Raw genomic sequence first — 16,085 nt, 5'->3', positions numbered from 1 at the left:
ACGCGCACACACAGACACACAGGCTGTAGTTGTGTGTGCATGGTGGTGATGTGAAAGAGTAGGTAGTACATGGATGACAGTGGACTGCATGAGTGGAAGTAATGAGAATTGCATTAGGCAGTACCTTGCTTGTGAGGCAGCTGCAAGGAAGGGCCTGCTGTGTGTGCAGCGTGCTCCGGTGTGTGGTGACTGTGTTGATGGTGTTGGTGTTGTTCTGTGCCAGTAGGCAGGTGTGTGCTGAGGCGATTGGGTTGATGGTCTGCACCTAATAATGGAAGACAGTTGAGGTGGATATATTTGTTGCATTGGAAAGGCAAGTAAAGGCATCAATGAGCAATGTGTTTTTGACACGGTAGGTGTACTGTGGAAGAGAAGTAGGTGAGGGTGATGTGGTGAGGATGTGAAATAAAGAGGTCCCTGAAGTGAAGAGAATGTGTTGGAGGTCAATGTAATAGCATGAGTCATCACCTGTGGCATGGGGCTGGGTGAATGTGCGTGTCCGTGTGTCTGGCGGCTGTTGCTGGTCGTGCGGGTGTGTGTCCTTTGCGAGGAGTTGAGCTGGGAAGTGAAGATAGTTAGAGATGAGGTAGTGGAATGAGCAGTAATGGCATGTGGATGTGATTATTGCAAGGACGGCTGCGTGTTGCAGACGATAAAGGGCCACGCACATAGACAGACACACAGACTGGCAGTGTTCCTCTGTGTGCATGTTGGTGATGTGAGGGAAAAGGTTGTACATATGCTTTTGCGAAGAGAATGGCTGGAAGTTTGGGAATGCAGTAAAGTCTACCTTGGCTGTCAGGCAGCTACAATGAAGGGGTGTGAAGCTGGCGTTGTGGTGTGGCATCATGACCGGCATCTGAGAAGTGATGTGGCATGTACAGTATATGAGGTACACATTGGATGAAAAGGATTAAGTGCAGGTGGGAGACGTGGCTTGCTTTGGGTGGACATAGAATGTGCGAGAAGGTGAGTGTAGTCATGATGGGAAAGTGTGCGCCAGTAATGAGCAGTAATGCGATATATGTGAATCAGTGACACAAAAGAAGTGGTGGTGTGTTGTTGTGCTGGGCAGAGCATATGTTGGTGATGAGAGATTATAGGTGGGAAATAGTGTAGAGTGGAAAGACTGCATGGAAGGGATGAGGACAACAGAAGTCATCACCTTGGCTGTCAGGCTGCTGCGGTGAAGGTGTGGGAGGTAGGGCTGGTGATGTGGACTCACTTCGTGCTTGTCAGCTGAGAAGTGAGGTATGCATGTTAATAGTTGTTGAATAGGATTGACTGCATGTGTGGTGACACACACACATATGTATGCATAGTGGCTGTGGCATGATGTGTAATGCTATGCGCAAGGGAAGAGCTAAGGACATGCAATGGAGGGGACTGCATAGTGAAAGAGACGTACAGAGAAGGTGGTGAAATGGAAGTACTGCATTACCTGATGTGTGTGGCAAGTGTGGCCGCTTGCGTCGTCTAGCCAATGCAGGCCTTTTCCTTTTCATGACTGCCAGACAATGTGACGGTCCCAAGCAGGAGTGGGGTGGTTGTAGGTAAACTGTGAAGTAAGGAACATTGTGAGGCAGTGTAAGTGTGGTGTGACACCTTGTGAGGGCAAATGAAAATGTAATAACGGTGTGTACAATACAGCTGCGTTCCTCATTTGCTGTGCAAAGTGCTGTGGCCAACGAGAAGCAGCAAAAGGCACAATAGGATTGACAACGTAAAAGAGGGCCGAAGAAAACAATGTCTTGAAAGTAATGGGTCCAAGACAACATAACAGGCAGTGAGGCAAAGAGTGAAGAGATGAATTAGAACATAGAGAGTGGGAAGAGAGGAATGGAACTGAGTGCTAGACTGAAGGAAGAAGTGTCGGCGTGTGCTTAGAAACACACGTGCAGTAAGTGGGGCCACAGACAGCGTGTGAGGTGATGGGTGTGTATGGCGTTGTTGTGATTCAGTTAGATGGAGACATGGTGGCAGTTGTGGTGCGCAACGGCTCCTTAGTATAGTTTTGTGTGTGAAGAAGTTGTATTGAATGATGTACTGCCTTGGCATGAGATGACATTACATTGTTGGTATGTGAAGGCGTGATAGCATGTGAAACATTTGTAGTGGCAGTGTGTTAAAGAGCAGTGTGCTGAGGTGGTTTGTAAACATGTTATGGCATTAATGTTAGCAGTCATGAAATACAGGGGAAAAAAGCAGCATCCGTTTAGAAAACAATCATACATGCGCATAGAAAGAGTGTGAATTAGCATGGAGAAAATGCGAGGTTGTGAAAAGCATGGAGATAAGATGGGAAGATGAAAGAAAGGTGAAAACATGAGTGTTAAAAAGGCATTACACATTACATTGTTGGTTTGTGAAGGCGTGATAGCATGGGAAACATTTGTTGTGGCGTTGTGTGAAAGTGGTGTGTGCTGTGGTGCTTTGTAAACATGTTATGGCATGAATGTGAAGAGGCATGAAATAGAGGCAAAAGAACGTGCATCCGTTGTAAAGACAATCGTACATGTGCAATAGAAAGGGTGTGAATTAGCATGGGGAAAAGGCAGCGTTGTAAAAAGCATACACATAAAAGCGAAGATGAAAGAAAGAGGTGAAAACATGTGTTAAAAAAGCATTGCAAAGTGCATTGTGTATGTGAGTGTAAAGAAAGGCTCCATACTAGAGAGTGGGCTCAACTGGGGAGATCTTGAAAGAACCGCTAAGAACCGAGTGAAATGGAGGACACTTAAGTCAAGTAAGTCAAGACTATATTATGTTGTAAAAGAAAGTATATGCTGTCATACTACGTTGGATGTTTCCATAGTGTAAAAGCAACACCACATGAAGCCACAACCTCCCCAGTTTGATTACAGAAAGAGAACATCAATTGCAGTCAAAATATCATCGCCGCCGCTAGCATCACTCAACGCCATTGTCGGGAGTTTACATCTTGAATTATTTAGCGGAGTGACGAATCTGCCGATCCACACAAACCGTCTTTTGACCTCTCCCTTCAACCTCAAATATGCCCTTAAACATCTCATCGATGTGAAAGGCCTGGCTGCACAAGAGAAGGTGGAGATGCTTCACAAATCTGATGATTGGGGTTTTGAATCTTAAAGGTCCGGTGCAATGACATTTTCTGATATTTTTATACAACTAGATTCTGACAAGGAGCACGTTTTTAAGATTGAGTAATTAAGATTGTTTTTTTAGGGACTTTTGATACAAAAATACACAAAAATGAGTTTAATTTGTTTTGGGCATCTATTGTTAGGTATGCCCATATAATAACGTGCAGCTATGAGTATCACACAGGTGAACAAAATCAAGATAAATTCATACTCATAAAAGTGTATATCCCTCCTCACACTTTCACTCACTCAATGACATATGTCAGTAACATGGTCAGTATCATGGTCAGTTAAAACTTAGTGTCAAAAGTAGCAGAAATAAGCGATCTACAAGACCCCAACATATCGTGTGTGACGTGTGTGTGTGTGTGGATCATTTCCTAGAAAAAACCTTTGAAGAAAACAGTGAAAGTGTAAACAGGGCAGTAGAAGGCCTCAATCATATATTTGAACTAACAGCCTCACTAGCAAACTTAAAAGTATCAAACAGGAAAGCCAGAAAAAACGTTGAGAATGACAAATGGTACAATAATGACTGCAATAATCTCAGGAAAAAATTAAGGAAACTATCAAACCAAAAACACAGAGACCCAGACAACCACAACACACGTCTCCAATATGGGGAAACACTGAAAAAATACAAACATACAGTAAGAGAAAAAAGAGATCAACATGTTAGAAACCAACTGCAAGATATCGAAGATTCCATACAGACAAACAGCTTCTGGGAAAACTGGAACAGACTTAATAAGCTAAAACAGGACGAACTACCCATCCAAAATGGAGATATATGGGTGAATCATTTTTCTAGCCTCTTTGGCCCAATCGAGAAGAACAAAGAGCAAAAACAAATAAAAGATAAACTACAAAACCTAGAGTCAGCCGTAAAAGACTACCAGAATCCACTAGATTCCCAAATCAACCTAAAAGAACTACAAGACAAAATAAAAACACTTAAAACCAAGAAGGCCTGTGGGGCAGACGGTATTCTAAATGAAATGATAAAATTCACCGACCTCAAATTCCAAATGGCCATACTAAAACTCCTAAATATAGTGCTCAGCTCTGGGATCTTCCCTAGCACATGGAATCAAGGGCTGATAACGCCACTCCACAAAAGTGGAGACAAATATGACCCAAATAACTACCGTGGGATCTGTGTAAACAGCAACCTCGGAAAGATCCTCTGCATGATCCTCAACCACAGAATCCTAAACTTCCTCACAGAAAGCAATGTCCTGAGCAAATCACAAATTGGCTTTCTACCAAAATATCGCACAACAGACCACATTTACACTCTAAACACCCTAATTGACAACCAAATAAACAAAAACAAAAGCAAATTATTCTCCTGCTTTGTCGACTTCAAAAAAGCATTCGATTCAATTTGGCATGAGGGTCTGATGTACAAACTATTGGAAAGTGGCATAGGGGGGAAAACCTATGACATCATAAAATCAATGTACACAAACAACAAATGCGCAGTTAAAATAGGCGAAAAGCACACAGACTTTTTCCCCCAAAGCCGAGGAGTTAGACAGGGATGCAGCCTGAGTCCAACACTCTTCAACATATATATCAACGAGTTAGCAAAAACGTTAGAACAGTCTACAGCTCCAGGCATCCCCTTGGCAAACACAGAAATCAAATGCTTACTTTTCGCAGATGACCTGCTGCTGCTGTCTCCAACCAAGGAAGGACTACAGCAGCAACTTGATCTCCTACACAAATTCTCGCAGACATGGGCCCTGACAGTGAACCTAACTAAGACTAAAATCATGATATTTCAAAAAAGATCCAGCCGCCAAAACCATCAATTTTTCCTAAATACGATCCCACTAGAACAAACAAAAAACTATACCTACCTTGGCCTAAACATCAGCAGCACAGGGAACTACAACCAAGCTGTAAAGGACCTGAGAGACAAGGCAAGAAGGGCATTCTATGCTATCAAAAGAAACATCAAAATAGACATCCCAATTAAAACCTGGCTTAAAATACTGGACTCTGTGATAGAACCAATTTCCCTCTATGGTTGTGAGATCTGGGGACCATTAGCAAACCATGACCTTGAAAAATGGGATAAACACCAAACCGAGACCCTACACACAGAATTCTGCAAATCCATTCTCCGTACCCAGCGAAAAACACCAAATAATGCATGCAGGGCAGAACTAGGACAATACCCACTCATAATCAAAATAAAAAAGAGAGCACTTAAGTTCTACAACCACCTAAAAGAAAGCGACCTAGATGCACTCCATAACAAAGCACTCATACACAGCGAAACTCTAGAGAGATGCCCCCTCAGCCAGCTGGCCATGGAACTCCGGGCACAAACACAAACAGAGCCACGAGATAGAAAACCCATCGGACCAAACAAAATTATAAAACAGCAAAAGGAAAACTACCTGACACATTGGAAAGAAGCAACACAAAAGCAGAGTAAACTAGAATGCTATCTGGCCCTAAACAGAGAATACGCAGTGGCAGAATACCTGAGCACCGTGACCGACCCAAAACAAAGAAAAATCTTAACTAGGTACAGACTCAGTGAGCACAGTCTTGCGATCGAGAAAGGTCGTCACAGGCAGACCTGTATCCCAAGAGAAGACAGACTATGCACCCACTGCACACAAAAGGAAGTGGAAACCGAGCTACACTTCCTAACCGTCTGTCCATTGTACCAAGACATCAGAGACACATACTTCCCACAGATTACAACCACACACAGAGATTTTGAAAACATGACCAATGACAAAAAACTCCCATATCTGCTGGGCGAAGTACAACAATGTGCAAACACAGCAGCAAGATTCGTGAGTTGTTGTGATAGGAGAAGGATATCGAACGGAACACAACCACCCTAAAGACTAATCATTGTGTATATTCCTGCACTATACCTGCACCCAGTGATCTTGGTACATAGAAATTGATCTATTGAAGATTCTGACTTTCAAATGTACATTTTTTGTTTTGATTGTATTGCTGTATTGTTGTATTATGCTTTTTGCTTTGGCAATGTAAACGTATGTTTTCTCATGCCAATAAAGCCCTTTGAATTGAAAATTGAATTGAATTGTGTGTGTGTGTGTGTGTGTGTGTGTGTGTGTGTGTGTGTGTGTGTGTGTGTGTGTGTGTGTGTGTGTGTGTGTGTGTGTGTGTGTGTGTGTGTGTGTGTGTGTGTGTGTGTGATCTTTAATTTACAGAGAGGAGGAAACCAGACAAACTGCTGTCCTGTGCATTTAGGGGAATAAAAAATACCATTACATCACCCTAATAATAATAATTTGACCTATTTGATCCTGTGGCGTAGACTCAGTTTCCAGCTTTACCCAGCTGATGGTTTACCACAGTTAGGGGTCCAATGCCTTGCTCATAGACACGATGACACACTCCGATGACACCTCTCCAGGTGGATTCTCTCTCCATTCAGCTATGAAGCCTCGCACTGCACCTTCCATCACCATGTCCTGAGACACTTGTTCAGACCTACAGTCTGTTCTGTGTTCAGAATGTTCAGGTTTTTTTTACATGCAATGATGGGGTCCTTTCCACATGCAGTAATGTTATGCTAGTAACACTAGGTTAGAGGGGAGTGCCGACGCGACGCGTTGTGAGCTTTTAGATCTGCTATTTTCAAACATTTTAGTACTTTAACTTTTGGTACTTTAAGCACATTTTGATACCAATACTTTTGCATTTTTACTCAAGTAAACTTCTACATTGCAGTATTGACTTAAGTCAAACATTTGAGTACTTTTTCCACCAGTGAAATTCATTTTATTTAAACGGATTTATGCCCGATTCAAACTTACTTTATACATAGCAACTAAGTTAACTAAGGCTTCTAGGTGTAAACATTTACTTTCTACTACATCAATATGTTTGTGTTTTAATGTACTGTATAGTTCAAAACCATCTGCAACAGTGCATCTAAAGTCCCTTTGCCCACACCTTCTCAGAGGAAATGACACTCAGACATATTAATGGGGGGGGACTTGAACCTGTGACTTTCTGTTTACCGGGTAGTCTCTCTACCCATTCAGCTATGGCTGTCTCTTTTGTCAGATTGGTTCTCTAACATCTTCATGACAAGGACCCCCAAATTGATATGTATATGGCCGTGGACGCCCATGTCAAAAGATGTAGTGCGAGGACCCCCCATAAGAAAGATGGGTAGCACTTTACAATAATGACCCGTTATAAAGCATTTATAAACGTTTATAAGTAGTTTGTAGACTATTAACAAATCATTAACAACCTGTTTGTTGACATTCGTAAATGATTACTAAAACCTTTATAACTACAGTTACGAATCATTTGTAAAGTATTAGTAAGTAGTGAACTATTCATGAATAAGCCATTTATATACATCTGTAAAAGATTATTAAATAATTTGTAACGACCCATTCTAAAGCATTTATAAACGTTTATAAGCAGTTTGTAGACTATTAACAAATCATTAACAACCTGTTTATTGACATTCGTAAATGATTACTAAAACCTTTATAACTACGGTTACAAATCATCTATAAAGGTATTAGTAACTATTCATGAATAAGCCATGTATAATACATCTGTAAATGATTATTAAATAATTTGTAACTGATGTTACATAATATATACAAGCTATTGGTAGCTTGTTCATGTTTAACATATGCTTTGTTAAACATTCCTAAAGTATCTATAAATCCTTAGTACATGTTATTATGTGCCCTATAGTAAAGTGAAGACAGTTCATCATTTACAACTGTCTGTTAATGTGTTTGTTCATGTTTAACATGCTTTGTAAAACATTCCTAAAATATCTATAAATCCTTTGTACATGTTATCATGTGCCCTACAGTAAAGTGAAGACAGTTCATCATTTATGACTGTCTGTTAATGTGGACTTTCTCCTTACCTGTTGCAAACTACCTGGCTTTCATGAATGCAGACACCAAACAATTACTAGAATTATCATTCATGTTAAGCAAATGATGCGTAAGACATTCGTAAAGAGTATGTAAACCATTTGTGGTGTGAGGGACCAAAAAAGTCACTACAAAGTACTACCAATCAACTCTAAATTGCTTGAAACGTACTCCTAACAGGTTTTTGGGGGGACGATTTTGGCCTCCAGACTTAGTGATTATTTCGGATTTAACTTTCGTTTCGGTGGTGACCAACTTTCGTTTCGGTAGTTTGATTACAAAATGTAAGTTGTGTAAAAGATAATCTGACTATACTAAGTTGTTATTTGTTTGTTTAAGTCAGGCTATACTCTACTCAGAGTCATAAGTTTACAAAATGTACTAAAGTACAGTGAACGTCTGTGCGGTTTGTCTTCATCACTGAAAATAACGTACATGTAAACTGATGTCATGTGCAGTTGGGGTGAAGAAACACAACCATTTCACTCCTAATAATACCTATTTGATTTAACATCCTGACTTGCTGCTGTAGCTGAGGCTTGAACCTGTTACCTGCGGCTCACTAGTCAGTGACTCTATCCATTCACCTACAGCTGTTTCCTTGGAATCTGTGGTTCTGAAACGTTTTGTTGTCAACCCCCCAAATTGACATGTATTTGGGCAGTGGACCCCAATGTGAAAAGATGTAGTGTCAGGGCCCCCCATGAAAAAGATTTATATTTATGCTGTAACACTTTTTTTTTAAAGTTTTTTGTCTTGTTTGTTGTTCAAGTCAAAGCACCAGGAAGGCTGTACTTGTCAGCCATCTGTTAGCTCAATGGGTTGAGACGCAGTATTCATGATCCAGAGGCCATGAGTTCAAATCCCATTGATGTCTTTCCTATGATTCTTTCCTTTGCAGACTGGCTTCCAGAAGATCAACTGAAAACTACCAGGAAGGCTATATTTGTCATCCAACTGTTAGCTCAATGGGTTGAGACGCAGTATACATGATCCAGAGGCCATGAGTTCAAATCCCATTGATGTCTTTCCTATGATTCTTTCCTTTGCAGACTGGCTTCCAGAAGATCAACTGAAAACTACCAGGAAGGCTGTACTTGTCAGCCATCTGTTAGCTCAATGGGTTGAGACGCAGTATTCATGATCCAGAGGCCATGAGTTCAAATCCCATTGATGTCTTTCCTATGATTCTATCCTTTGCAGACTGGCTTCCAGAAGATCAACTGAAAACTACCAGGAAGGCTGTACTTGTCAGCCATCTGTTAGCTCAATGGGTTGAGACGCAGTATTCATGATCCAGAGGCCATGAGTTCAAATCCCATTGATGTCTTTCCTATGATTCTTTCATTTGCAGACTGGCTTCCAGAAGATCAACTGAAAACTACCAGGAAGGCTGTACTTGTCAGCCATCTGTTAGCTCAATGGGTTGAGACGCAGTATGCATGATCCAGAGGCCATGAGTTCAAATCCCACTGGTGTCTTTACTGTGATGCTTTCCTTTGCAGACTAACTTCTAGAAAAACAAGTTAAAACCAGCAGGAAACCTGTAACTCTCAGCCAACAGCTTAGCTCAACTGGTAGAGCGTCTGTCCAATAACATGACTTGACTTGACTTGAGTGGGTTCGATTCCCACTCGAGTCAAGTGTCCCCGGTAACTTGAGGCAACGGATATATTGACTGATATCCTTAGTGATGCTTCCCTTTGCAGACTAACTTCTAGAAAAACAAGTTAAAACCACCAGGAAACCTGTAACTCTCAGCCAACAGCTTAGCTCAACTGGTAGAGTGTCTGTCCAATAACATGACTTGGCCTGACTTGAGTGGGTTCGATTCCCACTCCGAGTCATGTGTCCCCGGTAACTTGGGGCAACGGATTATTCTACGGATATCAGTCAATTTATCCGTTGCCCCAAGTTACCGGGGACACTTGCCTCGAGTGGGAATCGAACCCACTCAAGTCAAGTTATTGGACATACGCTCTACCAGTTGAGCTAAGCTGTTGGCTGAGAGTTACAGGTTTCCTGGTGGTTTTAACTTGTTTTTCTAGAAGTTATTCTGCAAAGGGAAGCATCACTAAGGATATCAGTCAATTTATCCGTTGCCTCAAGTTACCGGGGACACTTGACTCGAGTGGGAATCGAACCCACTCAAGTCAAGTCAAGTCAAGTCAAGTCAAGTCATGTCATGTCATGTCATGTCAAGTCAAGTCAAGTCAAGTCAAGTCAAGTCAAGTCAAGTCAAGTCACTTTACATGTTATTTACATGTAAAGTGTCTTGAGACAACTTGTTGTGATTTGACACTTTAATAAAATTGAATTGAATTGAATTGAATTGGACAGACGCTCTACCAGTTGAGCTAAGCTGTTGGCTGAGAGTTACAGGTTTCCTGGTGGTTTTAACTTGTTTTTCTAGAAGTTAGTCTGCAAAGGAAAGCATCACAGTAAAGACACCAGTGGGATTTGAACTCATGGCCTCTGGATCATGAATACTGCGTCTCAACCCATTGAGCTAACAGATGGCTGACAAGTACAGCCTTCCTGGTAGTTTTCAGTTGATCTTCTGGAAGCCAGTCTGCAAAGGAAAGAATCATAGGAAAGACATCAATGGGATTTGAACTCATGGCCTCTGGATCATGAATACTGCGTCTCAACCCATTGAGCTAACAGATGGCTGACAATTACAGCCTTCCTGGTAGTTTTCAGTTGATCTTCTGGAAGCCAGTCTGCAAAGGAAAGAATCATAGGAAAGACATCAATGGGATTTGAACTCATGGCCTCTGGATCATGTATACTGCGTCTCAACCCATTGAGCTAACAGTTGGATGACAAATATAGCCTTCCTGGTAGTTTTCAGTTGATCTTCTGGAAGCCAGTCTGCAAAGGAAAGAATCATAGGAAAGACATCAATGGGATTTGAACTCATGGCCTCTGGATCATGAATACTGCGTCTCAACCCATTGAGCTAACAGATGGCTGACAAGTACAGCCTTCCTGGTGCTTTGACTTGAACAACAAACAAGACAAAAAACTTTAAAAAAAAAGTGTTACAGCATAAATATAAATCTTTTTCATGGGGGGCCCTGACACTACATCTTTTCACATTGGGGTCCACTGCCCAAATACATGTCAATTTGGGGGGTTGACAACAAAACGTTACAGAACCACAGATTCCAAGGAAACAGCTGTAGGTGAATGGATAGAGTCACTGACTAGTGAGCCGCAGGTAACAGGTTCAAGCCTCAGCTACAGCAGCAAGTCAGGATGTTAAATCAAATAGGTATTATTAGGAGTGAAATGGTTGTGTTTCTTCACCCCAACTGCACATGATATCAGTTTACATGTACGTTATTTTCAGTGATGAAGACAAACCGCACAGACGTTCACTGTACTTTAGTACATTTTGTAAACTTATGACTCTGAGTAGAGTATAGCCTGACTTAAACAAACAAATAACAACTTAGTATAGTCAGATTATCTTTTACACAACTTACATTTTGTAATCAAACTACCGAAACGAAAGTTGGTCACCACCGAAACGAAAGTTAAATCCGAAATAATCACTAAGTGTGGAGGCCAAAATCGTCCCCCCAAAAACCTGTTAGGAGTACGTTTCAGGCAATTTAGAGTTGATTTGTAATTTTCGTTTCGGTAAAATGTATTTTACCGAAACGAAAGTTAAATAAGTGTGGAGGCCAAAATCGTCCCCCCAAAAACCTGTTAGGAGTACGTTTCAGGCAATTTAGAGTTGATTGGTAGTACTTTGTAGTGACTTTTTTTTTCACCATTGTGTCACTACCGAAACGAAAGTTTGTCACTACCGAAACGAAAGTTAAATCCGAAAAAATCACTAAGTGTGGAGGCCAAAATCGTCCCCCCAAAAACCTGTTAGGAGTACGTTTCAGGCAATTTAGAGTTGATTGGTAGTACTTTGTAGTGACTTTTTTTTTCACCATTGTGTCACTACCGAAACGAAAGTTTGTCACTACCGAAACGAAAGTTAAATCCGAAAAAATCACTAAGTGTGGAGGCCAAAATCGTCCCCCCAAAAACCTGTTAGGAGTACGTTTCAGGCAATTTAGAGTTGATTGGTAGGATTTTGTAGTGACTTTTTTTTTTTCACCATTGTGTCACTACCGAAACGAAAGTTTGTCACTACCGAAACGAAAGTTAAATCCGAAAAAATCACTAAGTGTGGAGGCCAAAATCGTCCCCCCAAAAACCTGTTAGGAGTACGTTTCAGGCAATTTAGAGTTGATTAGTAATTTTCGTTTCGGTAAAAAAAATTTTACCGAAACGAAAGTCAAATCCGAAAAAATCACTAAGTGTGGAGGCCAAAATCGTCCCCCCAAAAACCTGTTAGGAGTACGTTTCTGGCAATTTAGAGTTGATTGGTAGTACTTTGTAGTGACTTTTTTTTTCACCATTGTGTCACTACCGAAACGAAAGTTTGTCACTACCGAAACTAAAGTTAAATCCGAAAAAATCATTAAGTGTGGAGGCCAAAATCGTCCCCCAAAAAACCTGTTAGGAGTACGTTTCAGGCAATTTAGAGTTGATTGGTAATTTTCGTTTCGGTAAAATTTATTTTACCGAAACGAAAGTTAAATCTTAAAAAATCACTAACTGTTGAGGCCAAAATCGTCCCCCCAAAAACCTGTTAGGAGTATGTTTCAGGCAATTTAGAGTTGATTGTTAGTACTTTGTAGTGACTTTTTTTTTCACCATTGTGTCACTACCGAAACGAAAGTTAAATCCGAAAAAATCACTAAGTGTGGAGGCCAAAATCGTCCCCCCAAAAACCTGTTAGTGCATTAAATTTCCCCATCCACTTTAATGGGAATTGCAAAAACTCCCATTCAAGTATTTTTTTCTCGGAAACCGTAAGGGCTACAGTTACAAGACTTGGAGGGGAGGTTAATAGTTTATTGCAAAATGATTTAAAAAAGAATCACACCAGTCGGCCACATGGTGGCGCTATAACAGCCCACTTTACGTTTTGGCCTTTAACTCTTGAACCGTAGGTCATAAAATCAAAAATAATTTTTCCGTAAATTCCTTGGGTCAAGACGCAACTCCCCATATAGGCCACGCATATTTGCGTCAGGATAGATTTTCCGCCATTTTGAATTTTCTGCAAAACACACTTTTAGCTCCTCCTCACAAAAATCGCAACACACGATCTCTGGGCCCATGCGGTAAACATATCCAAACGGCATTTTGATAGTCCTTACCGTTCGTCCGTAAATGGCTTATTCCTCCCGGCATATCCCTCGAGTCCCGGCGGGCGAGACCCGCGACCGGCGTCGGCGCAACCACACTTTGCAATTTCCCAGATTTGCGACGTGTCTAGTTACCTTTTGGGTCTGGTTTAAAGGACAACTGTTTTTTTTTTACAACCAAGGTTTATGTTTTAGCTTGTAATTAAAGTAAATAAAAGATGAGTGTTCACATTTTTAAATGTACTGCTTTCTGTAGTTTTAGCAATTTTGGCGATCTTTTTTACAGTGGGCGGGGGCATTCTGTCCGGTGGCTAAATATGTATTTTTTTACACTATAACCCGGTGTTTTCTTTATTATTATTTACAGTAGCTCTTCTAGCCCCCAATAACTCACATCTGGCCATCAAAGACCACAGGACCTTTTTTATTGTGTACAAAAGGCATATTTAGCCACCGGACAGAATGCCCCCGCCCACTGTAAAAAAAAATATCGCGAAAATTGCTAAAACTATAGAAAGCAGCAAATGAAAGAAAAAAATAACACTCATCTTTTATTTACTTTAATTACAAGCTAAAATATAAACCTTGGTTTAAAAAAAACAAAGTTGTCCTTTAAACCCGAAATATTTACAATACAGGCAACTGAGCTAATGAGCCAATCTGACCAGGATTTAAAGGAGCATGACACAGCTGTAAGAAGTTTCAGTCCCTCACTCATTGTAATGGGTAAGAGTACTAATATTTGAAATAAATAAATAATCTGCATAAATAATCTGCATTACTGGTGTCTTTAGCCACCAATCCTGATATCATTCCAGTTAGTTAATCTCTGCGTAAGGTGAATGTGTATGTCTGTGAAAACCATTCAAACGTAGTGTGTGTATTGCTGAGGACCCAAGAGAAAGAGCAAAGTTGAGTGTGAAGTCGGTCAGATCAGCAGTTGGCCAGAACCGGCTTGTGGCAATGTTGTAGTCAGTGTTGCCATCTGACATAGCTTCACCAAAGGATTCAACCGTCCCTAATTTGGAGTTCCACGCGGCTTCAGTCTGGCCTCCAAGTACTCTGATAATGGGTACTGCACTGAAAATATGCCCAAATATGTCTGGTGACTGGTGTATTACTGACATCACCGATGACTAACGCCTTAGACTAGCCTACAAGTACTCTCATATCACTCATAACGCTGCTGATGTCACTCCATCACCCTCCATCAACAAACAGCTGGACATTGCCCATGAACACGTGGAACATGCTAAACTACTCGCAGGTTGGCCAAAGCATTAGAAGGTTAGAGGTTGGTGGCAGTAACAATATGGAGACTTCTGTGGTTGGAAGTCCCAACCACAGCTCACCTAGCATCATCTGTATGCCCAAGCAACAGCCAGCATGCCAGCCCTTCGCCATAAACAGCATGACAGGGTTTGGAATGAACCACGATCAGGCTTTTGGGATGAACACCTCCATATCGAGCAACATCTTTGATGGCAGAGATGTAAGGGAAAATGTAACAGGACTGGATTCAGACTTCCCCTCCTTAGTGGACAGGAGTCGGAGGGAAGAAGTGAGCTGTGGAAACCCAATGCAATTTGTTGGTATGGTGACAAAACCTTCAAATGAACAGACACAAGATTTCTCCGTCCACAACGAGGACTTCCCTGCACTGCCCGTTCGCAACTTCAAGCGTCCTGACAGTAAAACCAACTTAAACTCCACTCCTGGCCACAACTACAGGCGCCCTACATTGAGAAACGATGACGGTAAAACCAACTTAAACTCCACTCCTGGCCGCAACTTTAACCCCACTGGCAAGAGCACATCCAATGCAGATGGGCCCAAGTTCCCCAGAGACAAGACGATCTCAGCACAGAACGACCAGAAGAAAGTGATTCAGGTCTTGCCAGATGGTCGGGTGACAAATATTCCTTCTGGAATGGTGACTGACCAATTTGGGATGATTGGATTGCTGACATTCCTTAGGGCAGCAAAGACGGATCCTGGAATGGTCCATTTGGCAATGGGAAGTGACCTTACAACACTGGGACTCAACCTCAATTCAACAGAAAATTTGTACCCCAAGTTTGTTTCCCCTTGGGCATCAGCACCTTCTCAACCTCAAGATATTGATTTCCATGTTCACATAAGGGACAAGTTGCCTGCAATCAAACTTGCTCGATATGGTGAAGACCTGCTGTTCTACCTGTACTATATGCATGGTGGAGAACTACAGCTTCAATCAGCAGAAGAGCTCTTTAACCGGGACTGGTGGTACCACAAGGAGGAGCAGGTTTGGATCACAAAGGTACCCGGCATGGAGCCTACACTAAAGACAGATACTTACGAGGGGGGAACTTACTACTTCTTTGATTGTCTTACCTGGAAGAAGGTAGACAAGGAATTTCACCTGGAATACGACAAGCTGGAAAGGAGGCCTCATGTGCCAACAACATTGAAATACAACCCAGCCCAGCAGGCCTTCTGAGTCCCAGGCCGTTTAGTCGTATAGGAACTACAGCTGTTTTCCCAAAACACATCCTTACCCCCTTATCCCTAAACTTCTTTGCAATTTTGTACTATTTTAAGACAATTTTAAAATAGTTAAAATAGCCAATCTACATGCTCACAACGTGTCGACGTAGATCGGCTAGTTGAACTAGGCTAATACAACTGAGGAAGGCAGTGACATTGTCCTTGTTCATTGTTTATGACAAAATGGTGATCTTAACTTCTATTCTATATAAATGATATGAAGAATGGTCATGTAACGGTGACTGACCCTAGTCCATTTGGGCATGCCAGGCCTGTGCTTGCCAGTGACATGCATCATA

The 16,085-nt window shown here is 41.5% G+C and overlaps 1 protein-coding gene across 1 annotated transcript; it reads left to right on the top strand.

Moving 5' to 3' along the window:
- Nucleotides 1-14,449: 14,449 nt before the first annotated feature.
- LOC311050176 (CCR4-NOT transcription complex subunit 2-like) lies at nt 14,450-15,739 on the top strand (the record flags this gene model as incomplete). The annotated part of the gene is made up of 1 exon (XM_084064154.1): nt 14,450-15,739. The coding sequence occupies one exon, from the start codon at nt 14,450-14,452 to the stop codon at nt 15,737-15,739; it is 1,290 nt and encodes a 429-aa protein (XP_083920280.1).
- Between the last annotated feature and the right edge of the window lie 346 nt (nt 15,740-16,085).

Source organism: Gymnoscopelus microlampas (genome assembly GCF_963454915.1).
Source record: "Gymnoscopelus microlampas genome assembly, chromosome: 8".
Taxonomy (NCBI): Eukaryota; Metazoa; Chordata; class Actinopteri; order Myctophiformes; family Myctophidae; genus Gymnoscopelus; species Gymnoscopelus microlampas.
Note: the sequence above shows the minus strand (reverse complement) of the source record. Positions and strands in the feature narration are given on the sequence as shown.